At 39.3% G+C, this 10,500-nt stretch overlaps 1 protein-coding gene and 1 pseudogene across 1 annotated transcript in view; one reads left to right on the plus strand and one right to left on the minus strand.

The window, feature by feature from the left end:
* Positions 1-140: 140 nt before the first annotated feature.
* LOC102736025 (DNA-directed RNA polymerase III subunit RPC9) overlaps positions 141-10,500 on the minus strand; it is a 19,259-nt gene continuing 8,899 nt past the window's right edge. The window contains exons 2-4 of the mRNA XM_081819642.1: positions 7,823-7,859; positions 3,164-3,262; positions 141-549 (exon numbers count right to left, since the gene is read on the minus strand). Of these exons, the coding sequence (XP_081675768.1) occupies positions 454-549; positions 3,164-3,262; positions 7,823-7,859 (232 nt within the window). The 3' untranslated portion in view covers positions 141-453. The remainder of the gene's footprint in view (positions 550-3,163; positions 3,263-7,822; positions 7,860-10,500) is intronic.
* Positions 8,839-10,274, plus strand: LOC102735733 (calponin-3 pseudogene; annotated as a pseudogene).

The raw sequence follows: 10,500 nt of genomic DNA on the forward strand, positions 1-10,500 counted from the left end.
GCCTCAAAGCATTCTTCTCAAAATATTTATTAATTACTGTGATGGTTTTATTTCATTTTTTTTTAAAGATTTTATTTATTTATTTGACAGAAAGAGAGATAGCAAGAGCAGGAACACAAGCAGGGGGAGCAGGAGAGGGAGAAGCAGACTTCCTGCCGAGCAGGGAGCCCGATGTGGGACTCGATCCCAGGACCCTGGGATCATGACCTGAGCTGAAGGCAGACGCTTAACGACTGAGCCACCCAGGTACCCACTGTGATGGTTTTAATACACATCCTCAAATTCTTTGATCTCCTTCCCTTCAAGAGGTGAAGCCTAATCCCATCCCCCTTGAATGGGCTGAATGGGGCGACTCCTTTCTAAATAATACAAAATGGAAATGGAAAACCAGTAACTTTACAGTAGAGAAACCAGGCATATACCATCTTAACCAAGTAATCAAAGTTCACGGCTTCAGTAAGAAGACACTGATATCATGTACCCTGTACCATGCAATGAGAAGGGCACATCTCTTCTGTGGCATTCTTCCCCAAAAGCCGTAACTTCAGTCTGGTCAGGAGAAAACATCAAACAAACCAAAATTGAGTGACATTCTACAAAATACTTAACCATTACTCTTCAGAAGTGTCAAGGTCATGCATGGAAGATGAAGAAAGACTAAGGACCCATTACAGACTGGGGGAGACATGGTAACTAAATACAAAACAGTATCCTTGAACAGAAAAAGAGCATTAATGGAAAAGACGCTTAACAACTGAGCCACCCAGGTGCCCTGAGGGAGAAAGAATCTTAAGCAGGCCCAATGCAGGGCTCGATCTCAACTGAGAAAATTTGATCTTTGTGTAATTTTTCTTAGTTTTGATAACTGTGCCATGGTTATATAAGATGTTAACATCAGGGACAACTGAAGAAGGGCATATGGGAACTCTCAGCACCATCTTCTTTCTGCAAAACTCTTCTTCAAGACTATAATTATCTCAAAATGAAAGGCTTTTACTTTTTTTTTTAAAGGCAACCCCACCTAGACATAACTTGAAAGGAACTTCAAACCGGAAAGTAAACAGTAACCTCAAGCATCTAAGTTAAGCGTCTCTCCCAAGTGCAAAAATCAGGTTGGTCTCAGACTCCTCCGTAACAATAAACACTAACAGACTAAGTAATACCTATAGAGACTTGCAGAATGAAAGCTGAACCCAAGAACTCCGTGTTCAGATGAGGTGTCATTCACATTAAGAACACTAGAAATACATTCTAAGGCATAAAAAGTCTCAAAACATTTAACACCACAATAAGTTTCCTTAAGGCACTGTGAATTAAAAGCAAGAACTTAACAAATATGTAACAGAGTGGCAGTGAGTTTAAACTGATTCAAGTGTGTAGTAAGAGTACTTGACAGCTTGAAATTTGGCTACAAAACTCATTACCAACATTTTCTTTTTTTTTTTTAAAGATTTTATTTATTTATTTGACAGAGACAGAGATAGCGAGAGCAGGAACACAAGCAGCGGGAGTGGGAGAGGGAGAGCAGGCTTCCCACCGAGGAGGGAACCCGATGTGGGGCTCGATCCCAGGACCCTGGGATCATGACCTGAGCCGAAGGCAGACGCTTAACAACTGAGCCACCCAGGCGCCCCAACATTTTCTTTTTTTTAAGAGATGAATGGTATAACATAAAAGAACATAAGTGAATAAATGAATGATAGATTTTATTTATTTGAGATTTGAGAGAGAGAGAGAGCACGCACAAGCTGGGGGCAGGGGAGGCAGAGGGAGAGGGAGAAAGTTTGTTTGTTTTGTTTTTAAGATTTTATTTATTTATTTGACAGAGAGAACACAAGCAGGGGGAGTGGGAGAGGGAGAAGCAGGCTTCCGGCTGAGCAGGGAGCCTGATGTGGGGCTCGATCCCAGGACCCTGAGATCATGACCTGAGCGAAATCAAGAGTGGGGTGCTTAACTGACTGATCTACACAGGCACCCCTGAATGACAGGACTTTAAACACACAATTAGATGAACAAAACTGGATGGGGAGGAATGGTGACAAAAAGTGCTAAACACCCCTTAATTTCCTTAAAAGGGATTACAGTAACTTAATTCAGGTTTAAGTGTGTCTTTGGAGAGATAAAGATAATTAAAACTAGATCCTTTGTAGAGACAAATCAGATTTGAAAGAAAATAACAGAAAAATTAAAATGACAGATACAAAATCAAACATCACATAAAACAAATATGATGGCTTAAACTCTTTTAAGAATAAAGCATAAGGTTGGGAGAAAACATAGTAAAATGTCAACTAGATGTTAAAATTGTAAACTACTTTTGCTTTCTTCTTTATACTTTGTGGTACTTTCTAAGGTTTTTACAATAAAAAACATTACTTTCTGTGTAATAAAGAATTTGGCTTTGCCCAAAGATACGGTTTGGTCTTTGCCCTCAGCTTCTGGGAGGCAATCTCTAGACCCTTGGAATGTTATACTCAATAGGAGTATCTCTGTCTGGAGGCCTTGGTCATACTGAATAGTCTTAAAAATGTGACTTAGGGTAGGGGCTCCGGATCAATGTACCTGGAGGCTGAGATGAACTACACAGGAAATCAATCACTCAATCACACCTATATGATAGAGCCCAAATAAAAATTTGGGACTGAAGTTCAGCTGAGCTCCCCTGGTTGAAAATATTCTGTATGTATTATCACACACCGATTTCAAGAGAGAAACATGTTCTGACTCCACATTAGAGGACAACAGAAGCTCTGAGTTGGAATTTCTCCTAATATCTGCCCCATATGCTTTTTCCCTTGGCCAATTTTAATCTGTATCTTTTTTGTGTAATAAACTATAACTACGAATACAATAGCCTTCAGGGAGTTCTGAGTACTTCCAGTGAATTACTGAACCCAAGGGTGGTCTTAGGGATCCTTGACTTGCAAATGGGTATTAGAATTGAGGGCAGTCTTTTGACTATTCCCTCCAACTTCATCAATGGCTAACCCTCACCACTGGCCAAACTCCTTCCACTTGTATAAACAGAATAAAAACTGGGTTACAGTAAAACTACTCATTAATCAAGTAAGAGGTAGTCATGATTTGGTGGCTAGTCATCTGCAGAATAAACCAACCCCCCTCAATGGTAGTTTGGGTAGCTCCTCCAGAAACATAGGCTTACTTCGTATGTGATAGTATTCAAGTTCTGTTGCCCAGAACTGTGTTTGTTCTTTCCACTTTCTTTCCGTTGCTCTTTCAGATCAGTCAGTAACTGGAACACCTAGGAAGTGATAAAATATTTTTATGAACAAATGTGAGAAATGTATCTATTTCAAGGTCAATGATTTTGAAGGATAAGTAGGATAGTACCTCTTTTCTTTCACAAACCCTCCCCCTAACTCTTGCATTAGAGCAAATATGAGTCTGAGAAGCAGCTGACATTTTGAAAATGCTTTTATCTAAATCAAATAATCCAAATTCATTAGTTTACTGAAAATATTTCAAATGTTTCCTTATCAAGATATACCATATAACTGATCTCTCCTCTGACCTCAAAAATATACGGAGTATATCTGAAATTAAATTTTCCTAAAATACAATCATCTCAATAGATGCAAAGAATTTTCCAAAATTCAACACCGATTTATGATAAAAACTCTCAACAAACTGGGTTTAGAGGGAACATACATTAACGTGTAAAGGCCATATATGACAAACCCTCAGCTAACATCATACTTAACAGTGAAAAGCTGAAAGCTTTTCCTATTAGATCAGGCCAAGATAAAGATGCCACTCTTGCCCCTTTTATTCAACACAGTATTGGAAGTCCTTGCCAGAGCAATTAGGCAAGAAAAGAAATACAAGGCAGCCAAATTGGAAAGAAAGTGGTAAAGCTGTCACTATTTGCAGATGACATGATACTACATATAGAAAACCCTAAAGACTCTACCAAAAAACTGAACTAATAAATGAATTCAGTAAAATTACAGGATACAAAGTCAATATATAGAAATCTACTGCATGTCACATGATAACAGTGAACTATCAGAAAGAGAAATTAAGTAAACAATGCCATTTACAATTGCATCAAAAAGAATAAAACACCTAGGAATAAATTTAACCTAGGAATGAAAGATCTATATCCTGCAGGATAAGACACTGATGAAAGAAACTGCAGAAAACACAAATAAATGGAATGATATTCCATGCTCATGGATTAGAAGAATTAATAATGTCCATTTTACCCAAGGCAATCTACAGCTTCAGTGTAATCTCTACCAAAATTCCAATGGCATTCTTCACAAATAGAACAAACAATCCTATAATTTTATGGAACCATAAAAGACCCTGAATAGTCAAAGTAATCTTGAGAAAGAAGAGCAAAGCTGGAGGCATCATGCTTCCTGATTTCAAACTATATTACAAAGCCAAGAAATCAAAATGGTATTGTATCGGCATAAAAACAGACATATCAATCAATGGAACAGAATAGACAGTCCAGAAATAAACCCATACATATGTGGTTAGTTAATTTTTGACAAAGGAGTCAACAATATACAATGGGGAAAAGAAAGTCTCTTCAATAAACGGTGCTGGGAAAACTGGACCACTATCTTACACCACACACAAAAATGAACTCAAATGAATTAAAGAACTGAATGCAAGATGTGAAACCATAAAGCTCCTAGAAGAAAACACAGGAGGTATGCTCCTTGACATTGGTTTTGGTGATGATTTTTTTTTTTTATTTAACACCAAAAGTAAAGGCAACAAAAGCAAAAATTAAAAAGTGGGACTACATCAAACTAAAAGGCACAGCAAAGGAAACCATCAGCAAAATGAATAGATAACTTACTATATGAGAGAAAATATCTGCAAATCATGTATCTGATAAGGAGTTAATACTCAAAATATATAAAGAACTTACAGAACTAAATACCAAAAAACCAATCTCATTAAAAAATGGGCAGAGGACCTAAACAGACACTTTTCAAAAGAAGACATACAGATGGCCAAAAGACACATAAAAAGATGCTCAACATCACTAATCATCAGGGAAATGCAAATCAAAACCACAGTGATGGGGCGCCTGGGTGGCTCAGACAGTTAAGCATCTGCCTCCGGCTCAGGTCATGATCCCAGGGTCCTGGGATCAAGCCTTGCATCGGGCTCCCTGCTCAGCGGGGAGTCTGCTTCTCCCTTTCCCTCTGCTGTTCCCCCTGCTTGTGCTCTCTCTCTGTCAAAAATAAATAAAATCTTAAAAAAAAAAAAACCCAACACAATGAGGTATCACTTCACACTTGTTAAAATGGCTAACATCTAAAAGACAAGAAATAGTAAGTGTTGGCAAGGATGAGAAGAAAAGGAAACCCTCATGCACTGTTGTTGGGAATGTAAATTTATGCAACTACTATAGAAAACAGTATGGAGGTTCCTCAAAAAGTTAAAAATAAAACTACTATATGATTCAGCAATCCCACTTCTGGGTATTTTATCAAGATAAAATAAAAACACTAACTCAAAAGACATATGCACCACCATGTTCAAAGCAGCATTATTTACAATAGCCAAGATATGGAAACAACCTAGGTGTCCATTAACAGATGAATAAAAAAATATGCTTTATATATACAATGGAATATTATTTGGCCACAAAAAAGAATGAAATCTTGCCATTTGCAACATGGATGGACCTTGGGGTATTACACTAAGTAAAATAAGTCAGATAGAGAAAGACAAATACTGTATGATCTCACTTATATGTGGAATCTTAAAAAACAAAATAAAAACCAAACTAGGGAGTGCTGCATGGCTCAGTCGGTTAAACGTGTGACTCCGAATTTCAGCTCAGGTCATCTCAGGGTTGTGGGATCAAGCCCTGTACTGGGCTCCACACTCAGCACAGAGTCTGCTTGTCCCTCTCCCTCTGCTCCTCCATCAGCTAGCATGTGCATATGCTCTCTCTCAAATAGATAAATAAATAAATACATAAAATCTTAAAAAAAAAAAAAACAAGCTCACAGACATAGAGAACAGACTCATGGCTGCCAGAGGCAGGAGGTAGAGGGTGGGCAAAATCAGTAAGGGAGTCAAAAGGTAAAAATTTCTAGTTATAAAATAAATTATGAAGAAATAATGTACAGCATGGCGACTACCGTAAAACTGTACTGAATATTTGAAAGTTGCTAAGAGAGTAAATCTTAAAAAGTTCTCATCACAAGAAAAAAAATCTTTATATATGGTAATGGATGTTAACTAGACTTATTGTGGTAATTTCACAATGTACAAATATTGAATCATTACACTGTACACCTGAAACTAATGTTATCTGTCAACTGAGCCTCAGTTAAAATTTTTTTTCCTAAAAATAAGTTTTTTCTAAAACAGGATCCTGGGGCGCCTGGGTGGCTCAGCTGGTTAAGTGACTGCCTTCGGCTCAGGTCATGATCCTGGAGTCCCGGGATCAAGTCCCGCGTCGGGCTCCCTGCTCAGCAGGGAGTCTGCTTCTCCCTCTGACCCTCCCCCCTCTCATGTGCTCTCTCTCTCTCTCTCAAATAAATAAATAAAATCTTTAAAAAAAATTAAATTAAATTAAAAAAAAACAGGATCCTGCTTCACTAATATGAAATCTAGTAAATTTATTTCTGAGAAAGAAAAATTATGAGGCAAGTGATAAACATAAATTTTACAAAAAAAAAAGAAGAAGAAGGGAAAAGAAATGCTACAGAACTTTAGAAATAAACCTTCCCCACAAGGGAAAACCATATACGTGTTAGTGCTGAGGAGGGTGGGCGGAGGATATATCTTTCCTATTTTAGAGAATGCCAGAGAACTAAAGGAAGTTAAGCATAGGTTCATAAACCATTACTAGATATAACACAATCCCTCCCTTGCCTGTCCTTATTTTTTCAGAAATAGGGTCATGTGACCTAATTAATGCAACATTTCCCCAATGGATAAAACACCCAAACATTTAGCAGAATCCAAACTGACAAGGAAGTTCCTAAAAGCCAATGGCTTGACTAACAACCATTTCCTTCCTGTTATCAGTAGCAACAATTTAAGGAAGGAGTATGGCCAGCTGTGTTAATTCCACTACTTTCTATTTTCTATATCACACAATGGAGACTCAAATCTCCTAAGTCTTCAAGAATTTAGATTCTAGAAAATGAAAAATTGACAATGAATGTATGAATGCTTCTTTATATACCTGGAGTTAACCTATCAGATGGCTTTGCTAATACCAAACAAAACAAAGGCAAACTAGAAGGCAAGCAAAAATAATGTTATTATCTCCCCTCTCACCAACTTCTTTCATTTTTTCCTCCCTTTCTCCAGCAACCCAACCCCCAGGCCCCCAAATTCCAAATCTGCTAGTTCATACTAAATCATTCACAGTGGTGCGTCAACTAAGCTGTCACTTTCAAAACGAAAGTGTTAATACTTGAGACTATGAGGATCAAAATAATAACATATAAAAGCATTTTATAGTTAAAGAGTAGTAATTAGGAAAAGGCATAAGCATTTTAATGAAAAATGTTGCAGACAGAAACAGTTCCAAAGTAGATCCTTCCATCCCATGAAGGCACATCAAATGAAGATCTAAAATATTTGGGATCTGGGGGGAGGTTGCCCACTATAAACTAAAGTCTTCCCAGCTTCCCTGAATTACTATGTATAATTTACTAAGCTTATAATTCCAAGTGCCATCTGTCCTATTTTAAAGTGGAAAATCCAAATGAATTCAGTCATTTTAACTAAAACTAATTCAATAATCTTCAGAAGCAAAGGGCAAACTACCAGAGAGGAAAATTCAAGAGTTCACTTCAAAGCTATTTACCTCGTAGTTACTGAGCAGCGCAGAATTGGCATCCTTCCTGCAAAATAAAGTAAATCATCATCAGTCTGGGCTCACATTCCTTTGTGGGAATTAAATATCTATAAAATACTTCCTTTATCAAGATTTAGTAGTTCAGTTCAGGAATTCAGGGACTATAACCTAAAACTGAGAAATGTCCTAAGTCCTACTGGTTAGCTGGCAGTGGACAATTTCACAGCAAACTTCCCTCTTTATAGGCATAGTATATAACACATCCATTACTAAGTAGGTGATTGAAATATTATACTTATCCTTAATCTATGTCGGCAAAGTTAAGAGAAGTCAGTCATCTGGGAGAAGTCACTTACAGGAAGAACACGGGGCAAAACCAGAGGGTTAGGAAGGGGCGTCAATAAACAGGGAGGGGGCTAGAATTAACTGGAGAAACAGTGCTGTCTCATCCCACAGCCATGTCCTTTCCCCAGTACCATGTGCCTCCCACCAGTTATTGACATCTTGGGCAGGCAAGTCACCCTGCTGAATCACCAGAAATGGGATCATTAACATTAACATCACTACTGGGAATTCCAGCAATGTCAAGAATCCTGCTAGATATCCAGAAAGGTGTTCATCTTCTCTATCAATTCAGCAGGTAAAATTCATGTGTCAAGCAGTGGTCAAAGTGTGGTACCCCTGCAATCAAGGCACAATGTCATTTTTCACGTATGAGTGAGCACCGCAACGTGACTTGTATTAAAGTATAATCAAGCCATTCTACAATACCACATCAGAAGTACTTATTGTTTTTAATAGTCTAGAGGCAGTATAGTGTGATAATTAAGAGCACATTTTTGAAATCAGACAAATCTAGGTTCATATTCTAGCTCTGCCACTTATAAGGTATGGGAGTTTTGATGAGTTTATTAATCCCCCTAAGCTTCTCATTTAAAACAAAAAATGGGGAGTGGAGCGGGAGGTTCTGTGGGACCCAGTCGGACCACGCTGCCAAAGCATCGCCCGTACCCACCACGGCCGCCACATCGGGGAGTCTCCTGCACCACCCAGGGGAGCGAGCTCCAAGCATCTCCTGCTGCGGCTGCTCCTCGGGGCCAGGAGCGGGGAAGCTGAGTACGAGAAACCCCCAGGCCCTAGATCCAAGGGCAGCCTCTTCCTGCCACCTGAACCACCATGACCCACTTCAACAAGGGCCCTTCTTAAAGGGCCCTCTGCCAAGGTCAAGAACAAGATTGCTTCCAACTATGATCATCAGGCAGAAGAAGATCTTCAAAACTGGACAGAAGAGGTGACAGGCATGAGCACTGGCACCAACTTTCAGTAGGGCTTCAAAGATGGCATCATCCCCTTCGAGCTCATAAACAAGCTACAGCCAGGCTCAGTGAAGAAGGTTAATGAGTCCTCGCTAAACCGGCCTCAGGTGGAGAATATGGGCAACTTTATTAAAGCCATTCAGGCTTATGGCATGAAGCCACATGACATATTTGAAGCAAATGATCTTTTTTGAGAATGGAGACATGACCCAGGTTCAGACTATGCTGGTGGCTCTGGCAGGTCTGGCTAAAACAAAAGGATTCCATACAACCATTGTCACTGTAGTTAAGTATGATGAAAAACCAACAAGACGTTTTGATGAAGGAAAATTAAAAGTTGGCCAAAGTGTAACTGGTTTGCAGATGGGAACCAACAAATGCACCAGCCAGGCAGGTATGACGGCCTATGGGACCAGGAGGTATCTTTAGGATCCCAAAATGCAAAGTGACAAACGTTCTGACCAGACCACAATTAGTCTGCAGATGAGCAGCACCAACAAAGGAGCCAGCCAGGTGGGGATGTTAGCACCAGGTACCAGAAGAGATCCCTTGGATCAGAAGCTAACATTACAACCAGGGGACAACTCGACAATTTCTCTACACATGGGAACCAACAAAGTTGCTTCCCAAAAAGGAATGAGTGTGTATGGGCTTGGGCAGCAAGTATATGATCCCAAATACTGTGCTGCTCCCACAGAACCTGTCATTCACAATGGAAGCCAAGGAACAGGAACAAATGGGCTGAAATTAGTGACAGTGATTATCAGGCAGAATACCCAGATGAATATCACGGAGAGTACCAAGATGACCACCCCAGAAATTACCAATATGGTGACCAAGGCATTGATTATTAGATTGACACAGAGGAGCTCAGTATTTAGTCCATTGTTTTTATTCAGTGAGAACCAAGCTAGCCTTGAGTAATTTTTATCTTGTCTTCTTAAAACACTAGAATGCTTCTTGTATCTAAAAGAAATATTGCCTTACATACATTCCCTTTTCCTTTTCCTGCCTCTTCCCTAAATAGTTGCCTTTTAGTGCTGTAACAATTCAATCCTACAGCAGAAGCAGTAACTCCCATATGAAGTAAAAAGGAATACTGTGAAAGGGGAGTACTCTTGTACAGCCAATTCTCTTACTAAAGACCTATGCTTTTTTTTTTTTTTTTAGGATTTTGTTTATTTGAGAGAGAGAGAGAGACAAAGCACAAGCAGAGGGAGCGGCAGGCAGAGGGAGAAGCAGGCTCCTCACTGAGCAAGGAGCCTGACGCCGGACTCAATCCCAGGACCCTGGGATCATGACCTGAGCTGAAGGCAGATACTTAACCGACTGAGCCACCCAGGCGTCCCAAAGACCTTTTTTTTTTTTTTT

Source organism: Leptonychotes weddellii, chromosome 5, assembly GCF_054177405.1.
Source record: "Leptonychotes weddellii isolate Sample4059 chromosome 5, ASM5417740v2, whole genome shotgun sequence".
NCBI classification, from domain to species: domain Eukaryota; kingdom Metazoa; phylum Chordata; class Mammalia; order Carnivora; family Phocidae; genus Leptonychotes; species Leptonychotes weddellii.